At 42.4% G+C, this 21,366-nt stretch overlaps 2 protein-coding genes across 2 annotated transcripts; both read left to right on the top strand.

Moving 5' to 3' along the window:
- The first annotated feature begins 506 nt into the window (after window positions 1–506).
- LOC311139855 (zinc finger MYM-type protein 1-like) lies at window positions 507–3,651 on the top strand. The gene is made up of 3 exons (XM_084174832.1): window positions 507–1,748; window positions 2,316–2,424; window positions 2,617–3,651. The coding sequence occupies exons 1-3, from the start codon at window positions 541–543 to the stop codon at window positions 3,142–3,144; spliced, it is 1,845 nt and encodes a 614-aa protein (XP_084030958.1). The 5' UTR covers window positions 507–540; the 3' UTR covers window positions 3,145–3,651.
- Window positions 3,652–5,507: 1,856 nt separating this feature from the next.
- On the top strand, window positions 5,508–21,032 carry LOC311140456 (KRR1 small subunit processome component homolog). Its single transcript, XM_084175522.1, has 10 exons — window positions 5,508–5,590; window positions 5,914–6,089; window positions 6,323–6,457; window positions 6,599–6,724; window positions 9,402–9,485; window positions 10,828–10,884; window positions 11,916–12,086; window positions 16,980–17,057; window positions 17,266–17,362; window positions 20,030–21,032. The coding sequence occupies exons 1-10, from the start codon at window positions 5,515–5,517 to the stop codon at window positions 20,164–20,166; spliced, it is 1,137 nt and encodes a 378-aa protein (XP_084031648.1). The 5' UTR covers window positions 5,508–5,514; the 3' UTR covers window positions 20,167–21,032.
- The last annotated feature ends 334 nt before the right edge of the window (window positions 21,033–21,366 follow it).

Genomic DNA, 21,366 nt, shown 5'->3' with positions numbered 1-21,366 from the left:
TGAAATATGTCATATTCGCAACCTTTCCTCTGCCTGTCAAACGCCTCGTCAGCTCTGGGCGATACAGAAAGTGCCCCGAGGAGGCGGGTCTACGTAGCAGTTAAGCCAATTGCCAATTTAAGATATGAATGTATGACATAAAATGCAGCCAATCAGCGATCTTAAATCGAATCCAATAAAATAAGGACCGGGCTCCAGTGGCGCCATTTTTACTAGACGACAATGGCGAGCGCAAACGTTACTCCTCCAAGACCCAACCCTAACTCGGTGAAATCTCTCCTCCAAGATCCGTTTGAGAAGAGAACTTTGTCAGAGAAAGTTCGGGTGAAAGAGCTGGGCCCAGATCAACCTGACCTCTCAATCAGACAGCAGGCTAGCGAGAAAGGGAAGCAGTATATGCGCGGCTTCTCCCGTAGCTGGTACACCAGGAAGGCTTGGCTAGCTGGGTGCACTGATGCTAATGCTTTATTTTGCTTTCCGTGCTTGCTTTTTAAAACGACGGGGTCAGATTCAGCATGGACAGGTACCGGAGTGAGGGATATGAAGCACCTGTCAGAGAAGGTAAAGAAACATGAGAACACCAGGGCACACATGGACAACTCTGTAAAGCTAGCTGTATTAGGAAGGGTGAACATTGCTACGCAGCTGGATGACGGCCACAGGATTGCGGTGAGGAAACACAATGAGGAGGTGGATAAAAACAGGCACATTCTATCCAAAATTATCGATTGTGTGAAGTTCTGTGGGGCTTTTGAGTTGGCCTTGCGTGGGCACGAGGAGACTGACTCCTCGGACAACCCCGGCATTTTCCGGGGCTTAGTGGATTTTGTTGCCTCCCTCGACAGTGTGCTGGAGGAGCACCTGAAGACAGCTACCGTTTTTAAGGGCACGTCAAAGACGATACAGAACGAGCTGTTGGACTGTATGCTGTCAGTGCTTAAGGATTACATCCTGGAGGAAGTAAAGAGTGCTGATTTTATCGCCATTCAAGCTGACGAGACGACTGACGTTTCCACCCACTGCCAGTTGGTGCTTGTGATACGCTACATCGATGCTAAAAGTAACGTCCAAGAGCGTTTTTTCGAGTTCATTTTGATCGAGAACGCAACCGCCGACACCATCGCTACAGCGCTGCTGGAGAGGCTCAGCACCATACTCTCACATGGACAAAAGGCCAAACTTATTGCCCAGGCTTACGACGGAGCAAGTGTGATGAGGGGAGCCACCGGCGGAGTGCAGCGTAAAATAGTGGATGTGTACGAAAATGCGCACTACGTCCACTGCTATGCACATCAGCTGAACCTCATCATGCAGCAGGCTACTTCACGCATCCCCAGGATCGGCACTTTCTTTTCCGACCTTGCAGGATTTTCTGCTTTCTTCTCCAGGTCTCCCAAGCGAACCACCGTGCTTGACGAAGTGGTTGCGCATAGACTCCCCAGAGCCTCTACAACACGGTGGAACTTCCACAGTCGCGCTGTAAACACTGTGTACGAGTACAGGGATGACCTCCTAACGTGTTTCCAGACCATCAGAGACTCTGGGAACTTTGATGCCCCGACTGTCAGAGAGGCGGGGGGCTTTGTGAGGATGCTCGAAGACGAGGCTTTCTGTTTTTTCCTGGCACTGTTCCACAAGATCATGCCAAATGTGGACATGCTTTTCAGCCAGCTGCAGAAGAGGAACATCGACCCTGTCTTCATTAAAGCACTTGTCCAGAGGTTCACAGACAGCATGCTAACAATCAGGTAAATAACTATATTTACTATTGGCTGATAAAGATGTTGTTAGAAAGATGAATAGTTCACTTACAACAGTTTAAAAGCCTAAATGTGTCTGGTCATCAAAGTGAGTGATTATCATAGAGCCGTCACAATTATATTTGTTTTAGTATTTTAAAAGGAAAGAGAAGACACAATCAGACGTTGATAATAATGCAGGAAAGTACTACACAGTTTGTAATAATTATTCAGGTGTCCACCAGGTCAATTTCTAGAAGAGGCCTAGTTGTTATTGAAGATTAACTTTATTGCTAAGTGCACAGCAGAACAAAATGATGTTGCATCCCTCTCACAAATGTAATAGAAAAAGGCTTTAAAACGTAATAACATCAGTTAATTATGTACATCACAGGTTAAAAGCAGTTACTAGACATAGTTTGTGTGTATATACACACTATCTGTCTGTCTGTCTGTCTGTCTGTCTATATATATATATATATATAAAAGTCACTGGTTGTGTGTTGAGGGGGAATTACAGTGAGTTAAGAAGTCTGATTGCAAGTTATCAAATTAAACTTTATTTTTTGGACCCAGGGCCTCAATTCCCTCTTTGTGTGGGGACAGCGCATCTGACGAGCAGCAACAGCCCATCAAGCGACGGAGGATGCTGGGACCAGGAGAACAACAGAGGTTGGCTATAGAGGTAAGTTGTGATGTAATTGTCAGTGTTTCCCCCTATAACTTTTTTCAGGCCTGGTAGTATGTAGCCAAAACCCTGAACAATCAGCACCTTGGTAATCATATACTTGAGTTGGACATAGGCATGTGTCAGTCAGGATCACTTGCATCAAAATATTTTAATTGCAAATTAAAGCTGATGATGTATCTTTTACAGGTATGTGATACCATCCTGAGTCATGCCAAAGAGAGGTTCTCCTTCACCCAGCACCTCATCAGCGCAACACTATTGCACGGAGAGTTGTTCCCACAACACAGTGTGAAGTTCCCCGATACAGCGCTTGAAACAACCGTGGAGGCGTACCCCATGTTGAACAAGGCCAAGCTCAAAACCGAACTGTCCCTCATCTATGAGAACAGTGAGTTCAAGGCTTGTAGTGGTGCAGTGCCCCTGTACCAGTTCTTCATGGAGAACAACCTTCAGAGCACTTTCACAGAGACTGCCAGCCTCCTCAAGATCCTCATCACCACACCCATGACAACTGCTGAGTCAGAAAGGTGCTTCTCTACACTGAAAAGGATCAAGACCTTCCTGAGAAACAGCATGACACAGGATCGCCTGAACGCTCTGGCCATGCTCTCCATGGAGAAGAAACTTGTCAGGGACATTCCTGACTTTAATCAAAGGGTCATTGAGAGGTTTGCCACTCAGAAGGACAGACGGGCAAAATTCCTGTACAAATAAGATGACAGACACACACACACAGAGCAGCTCTGGCCGCATGTTTCTTTGTATATAGTTGACCTTAGCATAAAAAATCCAGTTATATATGGTACTCTAGAAAGTCTTAATAGTGTCTTTGCTAATATTACTGTATATATGTTGTTTTGTATCAATTAATTGTTGCAGTTCTGGAGCACATTAACAATTAGTCACATTTAGTATGATCATAAAATACTGTATGCTATTCTTCCAGTCAAAGGTTTGAGTTCATCCACTTGATATCCATTTCTATATTATACATCCTTTTATACAGTGTAAGATTTCCTATAAACTTTATAATAATTTCATGTTATTGTCCACTTTCCACTCTGTTCTGACAGCATGCCTGTTGCGTTGCCTGTTTACTACCAATGGTGAAAAGTTCACTTTAAATGCAAATGAAAGGCTTGGGTTTGTGTAATATGTTTTTGTGTAAGAATGCCTCAACTTTTTAATATTGGCATTAAATAATTACTGAATGTTTCACTGAGCACTGCTGTCCTGCAGTTTGTGTTAAAATATATCGCGATGGTTACAGGAAAAAAAAAGTATGGCACAGCCCCACCGAGAATATTTTTCACCAGCCGCCACTGGGATGGATACCAAGCTATGAAACAATTAGGGGAAGGGTTTACTACCACGTTCTTTTGGTGGGTGACAATAAACAAAATTGTGAATTGGATTAATTATATCTATTACGACCAACAACGATTTATTGGCTGGACTAGGGATGCAACAGAAGGGATCTTTTGAACAATTATCTGCCATCTCACTCTTATGACTTAGTAAAAAGAGGTTGGCTCTAGATCAGGCAGAAAGGGGTGGTGTCTATAGAATGTTAAGCCATTGTTGTACATTTATCCATAACAATACCAGTCCTGACTAGTTGGTTTAGATAAACTATCAGCTGAAATGAAGAGCATGGCTGGAATGGAGGGAAACGGACTGTTCTCCTGGTTGGGTGATTGGTTTGGTGGGTACTCTGTTGTGGTGGTTACTGGATTTCTGACCCTAGTAGTTGTGTTTCTAATATTAATGTGCTGTACTGCCTGTGTAATTCCTTGTCTGAGAAAGTCTGTTACAGATGTCGTGCATACGGCTGGTATGATGCCCCTCCTAGGGGCTCAAGAAGGAGATGCAGACACTGAGATGGGGTTGACAAAGGATGACCCTTGGTTTGCTATTGGTGAGGTGGTGGAGTGACACCCTAGAGGGTGTCTAAAGGGGGCCAAAATGTATTAATCTTTGTTTTTTATGTTTTATTAATCTTGTGTTTTGTGTTCTATTAATCCTGTGATTTATGCTTTATTAATCAAGTTAACCATTGTGAATGTTTGTCTTTCTTAAAATTTCTTATTTTGGGTTTTCTTGTTTTGGGTTCACACCCAGTGGGTGTGAAAAGGGGGATTGTGGGGGTCTATTCTCTTATAACTAGATGTGATGCCTAGCTTAGAAAGAATGCATTAATGATTAAACATAATAGGTTTGTACTGTACTGATATAAATTGTTTAACATAACAAGCTGTGATTCATGTGAGGAATGTTAGGGAGTAGGGTGAGACAGACTTGTGATTCTGACAGACACATACACACTGCCTCTTTGTTAAACCGCGCTCAAGGACATGTGTTCTGCTACAGTGGAGAGGAACAGACTATATCCGAAGTTGCAAAACAACTAAACACCTGGCAACAGTGAAGCGCCAAGGGGCTGGGACCAGCCTGTGCGCTAACGATAGGCTGAGTAAGTCTAAACCACGCTCAGTCTCTACTCTGATTGGCCAGCAGGGAGCGGGAACTATCTCTGTCAGAGTATTTGGAGAAGAACTTAGAACAATGGATCAGTTCTCTGAGGCCCTGCGTGGTATTTCAGTGGACCTGTATATACGAACATCATATTTACCATTGAAGTGTTTGCATTAATTAAAATACTAGTATATCTTAGAAGTCGTGTTGACCTCTTTTGTTCCCAATACCAGATTTGAATTGACGCAACTTAACACAACCAAACCACCTGTACCATGTGAATATGAAATGCATTGTCATAAATTGGTGTAATTTATATAATGTAGTGATTTAATATAATGTAGTGATAGGGGTGTTATCGCCAGGGTTGTGGGTTGGTTTCCCACGGGGGACCAGTATGGAAAAAAAATATGTATGCACTCACTAACTGTAAGTCGCTCTGGATAAGAGCGTCTGCTAAATGACTAAAATGTAAATATAAAATACTCTTACCCATTCGAATATACAGTATTAAGAACGCTCTTAGCACGTAATGGAACTCTGCAATTTTGAACGCAACCCTCAGTTCTAAACTACGCAGTTCCGGTCTGTTTTTCCGGCACAACAAAAATGGCGTCCTCCACGAACGAAGAAAGCGTGAGTGAAACGCAGTCGGGGAAGAAGTCGAAAAAAAATACAAACCAAGGTATTACAACGATATTGTCTAGTATCGGAAACAAATGTCATTCTTTCTTATTAATAGTCCGCGTTTCTGGATAATGAATCTGAGCAGAAACCTGATATCCCTTGATTTGGGTAGCTCGCGCCCGGCCTCATGCTGATGGTGCTAGTATCAGCACTGCTTAAAGACCGCTACTAATTTGTTCTTAGGGAAAGAACGTTTGTTGTATGGGAAAACGTTGCAACTTTTGGGGAAAAAGTGCATGCAATGTGGCTAATTTACCTAGTTAGGTAGCTAGTTATAACGTTAGCCGTGCGATATCCCAGCTTCTAATCTTGTATTTTCAGTGGATGAATCTCAACTCTTCACTGTTCCCGATGGATGGAAGGAGCCAGCATTCACGAAAGATGACAACCCCAAAGGTCTATTGGAGGAGAGCAGTTTCGCCACTCTCTTTCCCAAATACAGAGAGGCGTACCTGAAAGAATGCTGGCCACTGGTCCAAAAAGCACTAGGCGATTCAGTAAGTTCATCCAATGAAAGGGGAAATATGTAGTTGAAATAATAACAAAGCGGACACCCTGCCACGGTTTTGGTTAAACACTGAGGGACGTGACTGGAGAAATGAAGCCACTCAAATGCATAGACAGAGCTACAGTATGTAGCCATGGTAGGATCAATGATCCTCTCCTAGATTCAGGCACATGGTCTTTAAAATGTCCAGAATGTTAATGTTCTGCTTTTCTCCCTCCACAGCACATCAAGGCCACCCTGGATTTGATCGAGGGCAGCATCACGGTTTGCACCACCAAAAAGACCTTTGACCCATATGCCGTTGTAAGGGCACGGGACCTCATCAAGCTGTTGGCCAGAAGTGTGCCATTTGAGCAAGTAGGCATGCTCTCTTGTTAATCAATTCATAGTTGAACTTCCAACAATTATCTTGATAGAGCGTGGAGAATAGTAAAAACTCTACACCAGTACAAGTATATTGATTTGGTTGATGTATTTTCTTCTGTCTTCCGCCTTTAGGCAGTACGTATTTTGGAGGATGACATGGCGTGTGACATCATCAAAATTGGCACGCTGGTCAGAAACAGAGAACGGTTTGTGAAGAGGAGGCAGAGACTCATCGGACCTAAAGGATCTACACTCAAGGTGCGTGTGTTGTTCAACCATGCAGCCACAGAGAGCGTTCAAATGGATACATTAGAGGTTAGCATCACTAGGTGGAAGCATAGTGTTAATTCAGCCCAACATTTCAGAATCAGTCAGCTAATCAAATCAAAGTTTATTTGTCATATGCACAGGGTACACAATGTGTATACAATACAATTCTTACTTGCAAGCTCTCCTCTCAACAGTGCGACAACAACAAAAATATTCAAATAAAACAAGTAGAAGAAAAATACATTAAGAACACTGTCCATAACAGTAAATAGCTGGTATAAAATTAGCAAGAAAAATGTAAAAGTACTTATTCAAAGTAGGTATATTTACACTTGTATGGGGGATAGGGGGAGCATGAAATGACTTTGCATACAGTAAGAAGTTTCAAATGTAATTAGTCGTATGTACAGGATACACATGGTATACACCGTCCAACGAAATTCTTACTTGCAGGTTCCTTCTCGACAACGCAACAACAATAATGAATAAATATCAAAGATAAGAATACTAACATAAAGTAAATGACTCAGTAGAATATACTTACTTTTTTAGCATCAGTATAATACAGGAAGGCACAATTTCTAGTCCAATATTTTCACATGTATCAGAGAAAGGGGGGATTGGGGGGGCAAGGGTTTTAATGGTGCGGTAATAGTACTGTAAATAAGAGTCTGGTAGCAGCAAGTACAGTTGGAAGTCGGAAGTTTACATACACTTAGGTTGGAGTCATTAAAAGTAGTTTTTTAACCACTCCACACATTTCTTGTGAACAAACTATTGTTTTGGCAAGTCGGTTGGGACATCTACTTTGTGCATGACACAAGTAATTTTTCCAACAACTGTTTACAGAAAGATTATTTCACTTATAATTCACTGTATCACAATTCCAGTGGGTCAGAAGTTTACATACACTAAGTTGACTGTGCCTTTAAACAGCTGATGTCATGGCATTAGAAGCTTCTGATAGGCTAATTGACATCATTTGAGTCAATTGGAGGTTTACCTGTGGATGTATTTCAAGGCCTACCTTCAAACTCAGTGCCTCTTTGCTTGACATCATGGGAAAATCAAAAGAAATCCGCCAAGACCTCCGGAAAAAAATTGTATACCTCCACGTGTCTGGTTCATCCATGGGAGCAATTTCCAAACGCCTGAAGGTACCATGTTGAGCTGTACAAACAATAGTACGCAAGTATAAACACCATGGGACCACGCAGCCGTCATACCGCTCAGGAAGGAGACGCGTTCTGTCTCCTAGAGATGAATCTACTTTGGTGCGAAAAGTGCAAATCAATCCCAGAACAACAGCAAAGGACCTTGTGAAGATGCTGGAGGAAACAGGTACAAAAGTATCTATATCCACAGTAAAACGAGTCCCATATCGATATAACCTGAAAGGCCGCTCAGCAAGGAAGAAGCCACTGCTCCAAAACCGCCATAAAAAAGCCAGACTACGGTTTGCAACTACACATGGGGACAAAGATCGTACTTTTTGGAGAAATGTCCTCTGGTCTGATGAAACAAAAATATAACTGTTTGGCCATAATGACCATCTTTATGTTTGGAGGAAAAACGGGGTGGCTTGCAAGCCGAAGAACACCATCCCAACCGTGAAGCACGGGGGTGGCAGCATCATGCTGTGGGGTGCTTTGCTGCAGGAGGGACTGGTGCACTTCACAAAATAGATGGCATCATGAGGAAGGGAAATTGTGGATATATTGAAGCAACATCTCAAGACATCAGTCAGGAAGTTAAAGCTTGGTCGCAAATGGGTCTTCCAAATGGACAATGGCCCCAAACCTACTTCCAAAGTTGTGGCAAAATGGCTTGAGGACAACAAAGTCAAGGTATTGGAGTGGCCATCACAAAGCCCTGACCTCAATCCTATAGAAAATGTGTGGGCAGAACTGAAAAGGCGTGTGCGAGCAAGGAGGCCTACAAACCTGAATCAATTACACCAGCTCTGTCAGGAGGAATGGGCCAAAATTCACCCTACTTATTGTGGGAAGCTTGTGGAAGGCTACCCGAAACGTTTGACCCGAGTTAAACAATTTAAAGGCAATGCTACCAAATTCTAATTGAGTGTATGTAAACTTCTGACCCACTGGGAATGTGATGAAAGAAATAAAAGCTGAAAGAAATCATTCTCTCTACTATTATTCTGACATTTCACATTCTTAAAATAAAGTGGTGATCCTAACTGACCTAAGACAGGGATTTTTAGTAGGACTAAATGTCAGGAATTGTGAAAAACTGAGTTTAAATGTATTTGGCTAAGGTGTATGTAAACTTCCGACTTCAACTGTGTGTGTGTGCTAAGGTGCGAAGAGTTAGTGCATGTGTTCTGTTTGTAGTACTATCAGCAGTAGTAGTACTGTCAGCAGTCGTAGTAGTAGTAGTAGTAGTAGTATTAGTACTGTCAGCAGTCATACTGTCAGCAGTCATAGTAGTGTCAGCAGTAGTAGTAGTACTGTCAGCAGTCGTAGTAGTAGTACTGTCAGCAGTCGTAGTAGTAGTACTGTCAGCAGACGTAGTAGTAGTGGTGGCAGTAGCAGCAGTCATGGTGTGTGTTAAGGTGTGGAGTGTGAGCAGATGGAGATTGCTCTGCATGGAACACATTCAACCACCCTCTTACAGGCATTTGTCTAACCTGTTTCCCCCTCAGGCGTTGGAGCTGCTCACCAACTGCTACGTCATGGTGCAGGGGAACACTGTGTCAGCCCTGGGACCCTTCAACGGACTCAAAGAGGTGAGCGCTGATTTCCTCCATCAGGGACATGTTCAGTAGGGTACACCATAGCGAAACATTTTGTATTGCAAAAACAAGTTTTTAGGTAGTACCTCTCCATTTCAATCCGTTTCAAAATGCTTTCTCCCTACTGAGCACAGCCCTGCTCTCTCCCTTAACCATGCACTGGAACCACTGAAATAAGCCTGTTGAATTCATCAGGTGGCCATTTTCTGTAATTACAAAAAATAATTTAGCGAATTTACTTAGGCCTACCACTCCTTAGGGAGATTAGGCCGCACTAATTTTGCAATTGATGGTAATAAATAAATAAATCCCTTTCAGATGCATACTATCACTATTGCATCGGAAGCTAAGCAGGGTTGATCCTGGTATGTCCCAGGATGGGAGACCAGATGCTGTTGGAAGTTGGAGGGCCAGTAGAAGGCACTGTCCTCTGTCCTACAAGAAAAATATCCCAGTGCCCCAGGGCAGTGATTGACACTGCCCTGTGTGGGGCCTCCCGAGTGGCGCAGTGGTCTAAGGCTCTGCATCGCAGTGCTAGCTGTGCCACTAGAGATCCTGGTTCGAATCCAGGCTCTGTCGTAGCCGGCCGCGACCGGGAGACCCACGGGACAGCGCACAATTGGCCCAGCGTCGTCCAGGGTAGGGGAGGGAATGGCCGGCAGGGATGTAGCTCAGTTGGTAGAGCATGGCGTTTGCAACGCCAGGGTTGCGGGTTCGATTCCCACGGGGGGCCAGTATGAAAAATAAATTAAAATAAAAAGAATGTATGCACTCACTAACTGTAAGTCGCTCTGGATAAGAGCGTCTGCTAAATGACTTAAATGTAAATGTATTTCGGATGGGACGTGAAACGGGTGTCCTGACTCTGTGGTCACTAAAGATCCCATGGCACTTATCATAGAGCAGGGTTCTTCAATTCCGGTCCTGGAGGGCCGAAACACCTCTGTTTTTCATCCTCTCCTTCTAATCAGGGGCTAATTCAGACCTGGGACACCAGGTGAGTGCAATTAACTACCAGGTAGAAATAAAAAACAGAAGTGTTTCGGCCCTCCAGGACTGGAATTGAAGAACCCTGTCATAGAGTAAGGGTGTTAACCCCGGTGTCCTGGCTAAATTCCCAATCTGGCCCTCGTACCATCATGGCCACTTATTCATCCCCAGCTTCCAATTGGCTCAATCCTCTCCCCTGTAACTATTCCCCAGGTCATTGCTGTAAATAAGAATGTGTTCTCAGTCAACTTACCTGGAGTGAGCAACAATTGTATTTTTTCTGTGCTCTCTGTTTCTCAGAGGGACTCAATTATTATCTCCTAAAATCTGTTCTTTCCTTATGTAGGTAAGAAAAGTGGTGTTGGATACCATGAAGAACATCCACCCCATCTACAACATCAAGGTAATTGACACCTTTCTCCTCCACATCCAATGAGAGGGGGAAACCAGTGCCCCGTAAAGGTGGTCTATATGGTTCCTGATAAACTTAAAGTAACCAACACTGTGTTCTATGTAAGAGGATGTGGGTTTTTTGTTGAAACCTCAGGATGTCACCAAGTCCTTTAGAATAGATGAGACATGAACTTACTATGATACCAAAAGGGGTAGTTTGAAGTTCCTTCACAGCTGAAAACAACATGCTCCAGACCAACTTAGTCTGGCCAGTTGTGTTTACAACTTCCTTTATTACGATTTGCTCTCGTACACGAGGTTGTCAACAAAAGCCAAAATATTAGCAATGCAAACCTTTTTAGTTGTCCATGCAGCGGATGTTTTTTAAAAATATTGTCAGGAAAGAACCAGTACTTAGCTATTTTAGGCGTTTCTAAGCAGTTAAAGAAGAAATCTAAATTACTAAAATGTGAGGTGTTGCGCCTTTTAATGCTCTGGCGCAATGGACTTAAAGGGGCAATCCTTAGTTGAAACAATAACAAAACAGGGCCCCCGCCTCTCTTTTGGTAAAAGGCTGAGTGATGGGCCTTTGAGAAATGTAACCACTCAAATTCATAGACAGAGCTATGGATGCAAGGACTTTTCCAAGATATCAACATTATAGTTTAAATAGTTTTGAGGCTACACAGTGTTTGTTTACAATGGCATTGTTTACAAACAATGTCATAAAACAATCTTATATTTTGGGTTCTGATGGGGTACGACATTTGAACTAAAGGCATAAATTATACTCTTCACAAATCAATGGATGTGTGTATATATAATTAATTTAATAGTACAAAAATGGATGTAGCGATTGCAGATTGCCCCTTTTTATTGAAGCAATTGGCTTCAACTACTGCATCCTTTCTGGTGCTTTGCCATGTAGTTACCAGCAGGAGTATGACATCAACTGCCCTCTGTTTCAATAATCCAAGTTAATCCTTCCAACACGTTTCACCCTCTTGACTCTGGCGACCGTTCGGTTGGGGGCGACCGCAGACGCTCATGATCAAGCGCGAGCTGTCCAAGGACCCCGAGCTGCGGCTGCAGAGCTGGGAGCGCTTCCTACCCAACTTCCGCCACAAGAACCTGACCAAGCGCAAGGAGCCTAAGAATAAGACGACAAAGAAGGAGTACACTCCTTTCCCCCCACAGCAGCCTGACAGCCAGGTTAGTGGGTCAGAACCGCCTCCCCCCACAGCAGCCTGAGAGCCAGGTTAGTGGGTCAGAACCGCCTCCCCCCACAGCAGCCTGACAGCCAGGTTAGTGGGTCAGAACCGCCTCCCCCCACAGCAGCCTGAGAGCCAGGTTAGTGGGTCAGAACCGCCTCTCCCCGCAGCAGCCTGAGATCCAGGTTAGTGGGTCAGAACCGCCTCCCCCCACAGCAGCCTGAGAGCGAGGTTAGTGGGTCAGAACTGCGTCACCTCGCAGCAGCCTGAGAGCCAGGTTAGTGGGTCAGAACCTCCTCCCCCCGCAGCAGCCTGAGAGCCAGGTCAGTGGGTCAGAACCGCCTCAACCCCGCAGCAGGCTGAGACCAAGGTTAGTGGGTCAGAACCGCCTCCCCCCGCAGCAGCCTGACAGCCAGGTTAGTGGGTCAGAACCGCCACACCCTGCAGCAGCCTGAGAGCCAGGTTAGTGGGTCAGAACCGCCTCCCCCCACAGCAGCCTGAAGGCCAGGTTAGTGGTTCAGAACCGCCTCCCCCCGCAGCAGCCTAAAGGCCAGGTTAGTGGGTCAGAACCGCCTCCCCCCACAGCAGCCTGAATGCCAGGTTAGTGGGTCAGAACCGCCTCCCCCCTCAGCAGCCTGAGAGCCAGGTTAGTGGGTCAGAACCGCCTCCCACCACAGCAGCCTGAATGCCAGGTTAGTGGGTCAGAACCGCCTCCCCCCACAGCAGCCTGAAGGCCAGGTTAGTGGGTCAGAACCGCCTCCCCCCACAGCAGCCTGAGAGCCAGGTTAGTGGGTCAGAACCGCCTCCCCCCACAGCAGCCTGAGAGCCAGGTTAGTGGGTCAGAACCGCCTCCCCCCACAGCAGCCTGAGAGCCAGGTTAGTGGGTCAGAACCGCCACCGCAGGCCATGACTACAATGATAATGACTACATTTGTATCTGTTACTGTGTCATACAGCATGCTAGCCCAGTATACAAACCTTCATGTAGACGGAACATCAAACATTACGTACATAGTGCAAGCACAGCACCAAAAAATAATAATATAATTCTTCATTCATTTGTAAGATAACAACACAGAAGGACATTGATGGTTATTCTTCCTTCCACATACTATAATGGGTGGGCAGTAACTTTCGCCACATTGGGATTACAAAATTCAGCGGAGGGCTGCACAGATTTTTTAGCCAACTGATTTGTTCGTCAAAAACAATTTGCGGGCCAGAAAAAGGGCACTTGCATATATATGTACAGTGGGGAAAAAAAGTATTTAGTCAGCCACCAATTGTGCAAGTTCTCCCACTTAAAAAGATGACAGAGGCCTGTAATTTTCATCATAGGTACACGTCAACTATGACAGACAAAATGAGAAAAAAAATCCACAAAATCACATTGTAGGATTTTTTATGAATTTATTTGCAAATTATGGTGGAAAATAAGTATTTGGTCACCTACAAACAAGCAAGATTTCTGGCTCTCACAGACCTGTAACTTCTTCTTTAAGAGGCTCCTCTGTCCTCCACTCATTACCTGTATTAATGGCACCTGTTTGAACTTGTTATCAGTATAAAAGACACCTGTCCACAACCTCAAACAGTCACACTCCAAACTCCACTATGGCCAAGACCAAAGAGCTGTCAAAGGACACCAGAAACAAAATTGTAGACCTGCACCAGGCTGGGAAGACTGAATCTGCAATAGGTAAGCAGCTTGGTTTGAAGAAATCAACTGTGGGAGCAATTATTAGGAAATGGAAGACATACAAGACCACTGATAATCTCCCTCGATCTGGGGCTCCACGCAAGATCTCACCCCGTGGGGTCAAAATGATCACAAGAACGGTGAGCAAAAATCCCAGAACCACAAGGGGGAACCTAGTGAATGACCTGCAGAGAGCTGGGACCAAAGTAACAAAGCCTACCATCAGTAACACACTATGCCGCCAGGGACTCAAATCCTGCAGTGTCAGACGTGTCCCCCTGCTTAAGCCAGTACATGTCCAGGCCCGTCTGAAGTTTGCTAGAGTGCATTTGGATGATCCAGAAGAGGATTGGGAGAATGTCATATGGTCAGATGAATCCAAAATATAACTTTTTGGTAAAAACTCAACTCGTCGTGTTTGGAGGACAAATAATGCTGAGTTGCATCCAAAGAACACAATACCTACTGTGAAGCATGGGGGTGGAAACATCATGCTTTGGGGCTGTTTTTCTGCAAAGGGACCAGGACGACTGATCCGTGTATAGGAAATAATTAATGGGGCCATGTATCGTGAGATTTTGAGTGAAAACCTCCTTCCATCAGCAAGGGCATTGAAGATGAAACGTGGCTGGGTCTTTCAGCATGACAATGATCCCAAACACACCGCCCGGGCAACGAAGGAGTGGCTTCGTAAGAAGCATTTCAAGGTCCTGGAGTGGCCTAGCCAGTCTCCAGATCTCAACCCCATAGAAAATCTTTGGAGGTAGTTGAAAGTCCGTGTTGCCCAGCGACAGCCCCAAAACATCACTGCTCTAGAGGAGATCTGCATGGAGGAATGGGCCAAAATACCAGCAACAGTGTGTGAAAACCTTGTGAAGACTTACAGAAAACGTTTGACCTGTGTCATTGCCAACAAAGGGTATATAACAAAGTATTGAGAAACTTTTGTTATTGACCAAATACTTATTTTCCACCATAATTTGCAAATAAATTCATAAAAAATCCTACAATGTGATTTTCTGGATTTTCTTTTCTCATTTTGTCTGTCATAGTTGACGTGTACCTATGATGAAAATTACAGGCCTCTCTCATCTTTTTAAGTGGGAGAACTTGCACAATTGGTGGCTGACTAAATACTTTTTTTCCCCACTGTATATATGTATGTATGTATATATATATATATATATATATATATATATATATATATATATATATATATATATATATATATATATATATATATATATATATATATATATCCATTATAATTTCTACATACTTACTATTTAGTTTTAGACATTCAAGTGTGACCTGGAGTTACAATTTAATAATTTCCCAATCTTTTTAATTTTTTACTCAAACCTCCTGCGGGCCAGATTGAATGTAGTTTGCCCATCCTTGTACTATAACATACAACACCCATAAAGCCTAACATCAACACAGGACTTGGTCGGTCACTACTTGATATATCCCACCCATCACTTAACCTATCACTAGGCTGTGTCATTGCCAACAAAGGGTATATAACAAAGTATTGAGAAACTTTTGTTATTGACCAAATACTTATTTTCCACCATAATTTGCAAATAAATTCATTAAAAATCCTACAATGTGATTTTCTGGATTTTTTTTCCTCATTTTGTCTGTCATAGTTGACGTGTACCTATGATAAAAATGACAGGCCTCTCACATCCTTTTAAGTGGGAGAACTTGCACAATTGGTGGCTGACTAAATACTTTTTTCCCCCACTGTATCATTCAGGGAAAGCTCTCTCTCTCTTCTGTTATTTTATGGTTCAAATCATATATATTATTACCAAATTATAATCTTCACACTTTTCACAGTACTATAAATTACCCTCAACTTGGTAAAATAAACTATCTTAAAGTCCTCCTCTCATGCCTTTTAGAATTACCAGTGTGGATGATTAATTAACACCAGAAAGTCAAAACAGAGTTCAGAGGCAATTTAAATTATTGCATTTCAACGAACTGTTCCATCCCATAGTATACTAAACATTACCATCATTCTAAATATTTCATAAATGTTACTTATCCCAAGTGTTCATTAAGTCCTCATGACATTTATTCTCATAAGAAATCATGTATACCCTAAACTCAGTCAAAACCGAAAAACTCCATAAAATTCACTGTGTGTGCTCCTTTAAGACTTATCACCTTTGACCTGTTGAAAGCCCCCTAGAATCAAAATAACAACCCTTTATAAACATCATACTAGGTGTGTTGTTTTTTATTTGAAAAACCCAATTGAAAAACAACCAAAAATAGCCAGTCCCCACTTAATTTGGTAGCTCACTTTTACGACCTTAATACTGCCTAACTCCACTAGACTGCTCCCCCTAGCCCTGGGCAACATTCCAATGAGATAAACTAATCTCTTTCTCCTGGAAGAGGAATTGTACATTTAGTTAACCTTCAGTTACCATCAGTAATCTAAAGATGGTAAGTACACACAAAACATGATACAGATATCCCCAGTCCTAACTCATCAATAATCGTTTGTATCAATCTAATTCCTCATAATTAATCCATAAAACCACTCAAAATTCCTTGAGTATACAATGATTGTTTAATTGATTACCCTTCAGATCATATCCTCTTTAAATATTACAATGATTATTGAACCCTAAATCTGCTCCATGTGATCTCATCTCAAATGATCCATTATCAATTATTTGATCAACACCATAGGAAAATCTGTCTCCCCTTCTATTGTTCCTGTCACCCTTCTTAATGTCATATTTCACTCATTTGCCAATATAATCCCTTACTTCATATAAGTAAGCAGTAATATTTTATTCCAGGCATCTATTTTAAAAAAAAATGATACGTTGTCTCCTACTGTCCCTTAACATATACTGTAGGGGATTTCCCTCAATCCTGGGAAAAAAACAAAAACAAGAAACTCCCCCCTCAGAACACATCAGATAACTCCACGTATCATTAAATTCACTAAACCTATAAATAACAAACCCATAACCACCTTCCAGTAATCTACTGATTTAAACCTGTTGCATTAATTTATTAAAATATAAACCTATTGTTTAATAAATCCACTGTTTGCATTGAACACATCTCTCAGTCTCTCTAGGTATTGACTAATAGTCTCACTGTCTTACTCACACATTTATTTTATCAGGAGTCACTGTTTTTTTGTGTTTGGTTGTTGTCTAGATTGACAAGGAACTGGCAACGGGAGAGTTCTTCCTTCGAGAGAGCGTTAAGAAGAGGAAGAAGATGGAAGCGATAAAGGTAATCACAGCTTCACCCTGGGGGGTTGTAACCATGGGGATCACTTGACACAGCTTCGTCCTGAGGTGTCGCAACCATCACTTGACAGCTATGCACCATTAACTATTTGCATAGCATTGCATGAGAAACGAATTACCTTCAAAGACTCATAACAGGATTTAATGTGTCAAATCCATTTGTCCTATGTCTGATTGTATCTGTTTCCAAGGTGAAACAAGCCGAGGCGTTGACCAAGAGGCAAGAGGAGCGAAACAGAGCCTTTATTCCTCCTAAGGAGAAACCTGTTATGAGGAAGACCAACAAAGGTACAGTGAATCATTGTAATGTTTATGTTCTTAACTATCTTCTCTCCACCTATGAACCTTTCCGCACTCTGCCAAACTGCTTCATACCCCACACCAGTCCGCACTCTGCCAAACTGCTTCATACCCCACACCAGTCCGCACTCTGCCAAACTGCTTCATACCCCACACCAGTCCGCATTCCGGCAAACTGCTTCATACCCCACACCAGTCCGCATTCCGGCAAACTGCTTCATACCCCACACCAGTCCGCACTCTGACAAACTTCTTCATACCCCACACCAGTCCGCTCTCTGCCAAACTGCTTCATACCCCACACCAGTCCACACTCTGCCAAACTGCTTCATACCCATTTACATTTTAGCAGACGATCTTACCCAGAGCGACTTACAGGAGCAATTAGGGTTAAGTGCCTTGCTCAAGGGCACATCGACTGATTTTTCACCTAGTCGGCTCGGGGATTAGAAACAGCGACCTTTCGGTTACTGGCACAACGCTCTTACCCACTAAGCTACCAGCCGCCCACACCAGTCCGCACTCTGCCAAACTGCTTCATGCCCCACACCAGTCCGCACTCTGCCAAACTGCTTCATGCCCCACACCAGTCCGCACTCTGCCAAACTGCTTCATGCCCCACACCAGTCCGCACAATGAGGCGACCGCGCCTTTTCCTTCCACTCAACACGCTTTTGGAACTCCCTTCCAGACACTGTTGGGGCTTTCAAACAGGCCTTAAGACTCATCTTTATCAGCTGGCCTACCCTTCCTCCTAGACTTTGTTGCTTTCATGATATGGTTATTGCCCTCTGTAATTATTGGGACAGTGAAGCGTTTTTTATTGTTTTGCCTCAAACAATCACGATGAGGTTAAAGTGCAGACTGTCAGCTTTAATTTGAGGGTATTTTCATCCATATCGGGTGAACCGTTTTAGAAATTACAGAACTCTTTGTACATAGTCCCCCCATTTTAGGGGAGAAAATGTATTACACTACCGTTCAAAAGTTTGCAAAGAAAAAGCCGTATCTCAGACTGGCCAGTAAAAAGAAAAGATTAAGATGGGCAGTCTGAGATATGGCTTTTTCTTTGCAACTCTGCCTAGAAGGTCAGCATCCCGGAGTCGCCTCTTCACTGTTGACTTTGAGACTGGTGTTTTGCGGGTACTATTTAATGAAGCTGCCAGTTGAGGACCTGTGAGGCGTCTGTTTCTCAAACTAGACACTCTAATGTATTTGTCCTCTTGCTCAGTTGTGCACTGGGGCCTCCCACTCCTCTTTCTATTCTGGTTAGAGACAGTTTGCGCTGTTCTGTGAAGGGAGTAGTACACAGCGTTGTACGAGATCTTCAGTTTCTTGGCAATTTCTCGCATGAAATAGCCTTCATTTCTCAGAACAAGAATAGACTGCCGAGTTTCAGAAGACATTTATTTGTTTCTGGACATTTTGAGCCTGTAATCGAACCCATAATTGCTGATGCTCCAGATACTCAACTAGTCTCAAGAAGGCCAGTTGTATTGCTTCTTTAATCAGCACAACAGTTTTCAGCTGTGCTAAAATAATTGCAAAAGGGTTTTCTAATGATCAATTAGCATTTTAAAATGATAAACTTGGATTAGCAAACACAACGTGCCATTGGAACACAAGACTGATGGTTGCTGATAATGGGCCTATGTAGATATTCCATTAAATATCAGCCATTTCCAGCTACAATAGCCATTTACAACATTAACAATGTCTACCCTGTATTTCTGATCAATTTGATGTTATTTTAATGGACAAAAAAATTGCTTTTCTTTCGAAAACAAGGACTTTTCTAAGTGACCCCAAACTTTTGAACGGTAGTGTGTGTAGTAAAAGGGTAAGTATTTGGTCCTATATTCCTAGCACGCAATGACCACATCAAGCTTGTGACTCTACACATTTGTTGGATGCATTTGCTGTTTGTTTTGGTTGTGTTTCAGATTATTTTGTGCCCAATAATAATAATTAATGGTAAATAACGTATTGTTTCATTTTGATATTTGTGCGTCTAACTTTCTCACGCATCATTATTTACGATTCATTCAGGATTATCCGTAATCATGGTAGCATCCAGATTCATGTAGAAGTGTTTAGAAACATATTCAAATCTGATTTACAATAAAAGTGACTAAAATAACACAATATATGGTTTACCATTAATTTCTATTGAGCACAAAATCTGAAACACAACCAAAACAAACAGCAAATGCATCAAGTTTGTAGAGTCACAAGCTTAATGTAGTCATTGCGTGCTAGAAATATGAGACCAAATGTTTAACTCTTTATTACTTTAATACAAACATAAGTGATTTTGTCCCAATACTTTTGGTCCTCTAAAATGGGGGGACTATGTATAAGGCACTTAACCCTAAGTATAGTCATTGTTTGATTTCAAATCCAAACTTTTGGAGTATTGAGCCAAAAGTAGGACAAAACGCTTTTACTGTCCCAGTATTTTATTTTCTATTTTATTTGATTTCATGCACTTTGAGATTATTCTTGTATAATGAAATGCGCTTTACAAATGTAGTAAATTATTATCATCATTAACTGACTCATCTGGTTAAATGAAGCATTGTCTGACAACATACTTCCACAGTCACTCCTAGCTGTTTAATATATTCATTTTTATTTTACCATGTTTTTTTCTAGCTCCCTCAGAAGCCAAAATCGACGTTGAGGCCATCAAGGCTAAGGTAAGGAAAGCCAAGACCAAGAAGCTAGGAGCCCCCTCAGTTAACCCTGTCCCACAGACCACACCCGCCAGTGGCAAGAAGAAGAAGGGCTAACCTTGGAAAGGCTTGACCAATGGACGATATTTACTATTACTGCATTCAAACGGGGCATGCAGATTACTGGCGTTAAGGATGTCCGGTTTGTCAGAACATCGGTTTGGCTAAAGATTTCTTTGTGATATTAATAGAATATCCCCAATTCCTCACAGAGATGAACCTTCCTCATAGTTTCGATGATTAAATGAATATTGAATGCTTCTGTCAGCAGTAGAGGAGAGAGTATAGAGTGAAGGTGTAACCCTATATGTGAGATCCAATGCTTCTGAGTGTTGCCTAGTTTTCCTGTGACCGAGGCCCATTCTTCAATATCACTTAGCGACAGTTTCTAAGACGTGCACAGAATGTGATTCACTTGGTTTATCCTAACGCCACAGATTCCTCCTCTTGTCCTATTCCTCAGAACTACTTGTACTGCTTTCAGCCAACACCTGTCCATGTTAATATTTGCCGTAAACACTTTACTTTTATGAAGCCTGCAAGTATAATGGCTTATGATTCAGTTAATGCATTGTAAGACTTGTAATGTCTCATAATGCTATGCGATCCTGACTAAATACATTTTGAGTCCGTTGAAAATAACATGCATACTATTAAAGACTTATTATAAATCATTAACAAGGTATTAAGCTATATACCTGCAGGGTTTGAGAAAAGGTGGTTGTTTAGGCATTGAAAGTTTTAGTTCATGATTAAATTAACATTGTTGTGTGCAGCTACAGGCGTCAGGTGTAGCAGAAATGGGCCTAGAGGACTGCTGAACAGTGAAATAGCATTGTGATGTTTAGGAGAACTGTGACATTCTTTGTCATTTGGTGCTGCTACTTCTAAAGACTCAATAAAACAAGTATATGATCAACTCATTCTGTATTTGTAGGAGTGATTTTCCTGTTTAGGCTAAATGAGATGATTTTAGACACCGCTCTTCAACTTTCACAAGCACATAAGCTGTTGTGTTATTAGGAGTTCTGCTGTCAGTGGTTGGTGAGCCTTGACCTAGATTTGTTTGTGCTTTTGCCAACACTATTGCTCATTGTCAAGCCAAACATGAATGTGAGACAATTTTTTTGGGGAAACCGTTATTTTCAAATCTTTAACTTAACAGAAACACAGATTGTCATAATATAAATTGAATTGAAGTGTGTGAGCTATTTAAGACCTATTTTTCATGCTCTTATTTAATGCATTGTTTACTTC

Source organism: Coregonus lavaretus (assembly GCF_964263955.1).
Source record: "Coregonus lavaretus genome assembly, chromosome: 13".
NCBI lineage: Eukaryota > Metazoa > Chordata > Actinopteri > Salmoniformes > Salmonidae > Coregonus > Coregonus lavaretus.
Note: the sequence above shows the minus strand (reverse complement) of the source record. Positions and strands in the feature narration are given on the sequence as shown.

Coding starts and splice junctions, on each gene's coding strand:
- LOC311139855 (XM_084174832.1), top strand. CDS start 541: ATGAAGCACCTGTCAGAGAAGGTAAAGAAACATGAGAACACCAGGGCA. Junction 1,749..2,315: donor GACAGCATGCTAACAATCAG/GTAAATAACTAT, acceptor TTTTGGACCCAG/GGCCTCAATTCCCTCTTTGT. Junction 2,425..2,616: donor AACAGAGGTTGGCTATAGAG/GTAAGTTGTGAT, acceptor TATCTTTTACAG/GTATGTGATACCATCCTGAG.
- LOC311140456 (XM_084175522.1), top strand. CDS start 5,515: ATGGCGTCCTCCACGAACGAAGAAAGCGTGAGTGAAACGCAGTCGGGG. Junction 5,591..5,913: donor GAAAAAAAATACAAACCAAG/GTATTACAACGA, acceptor TTGTATTTTCAG/TGGATGAATCTCAACTCTTC. Junction 6,458..6,598: donor GAAGTGTGCCATTTGAGCAA/GTAGGCATGCTC, acceptor TTCCGCCTTTAG/GCAGTACGTATTTTGGAGGA.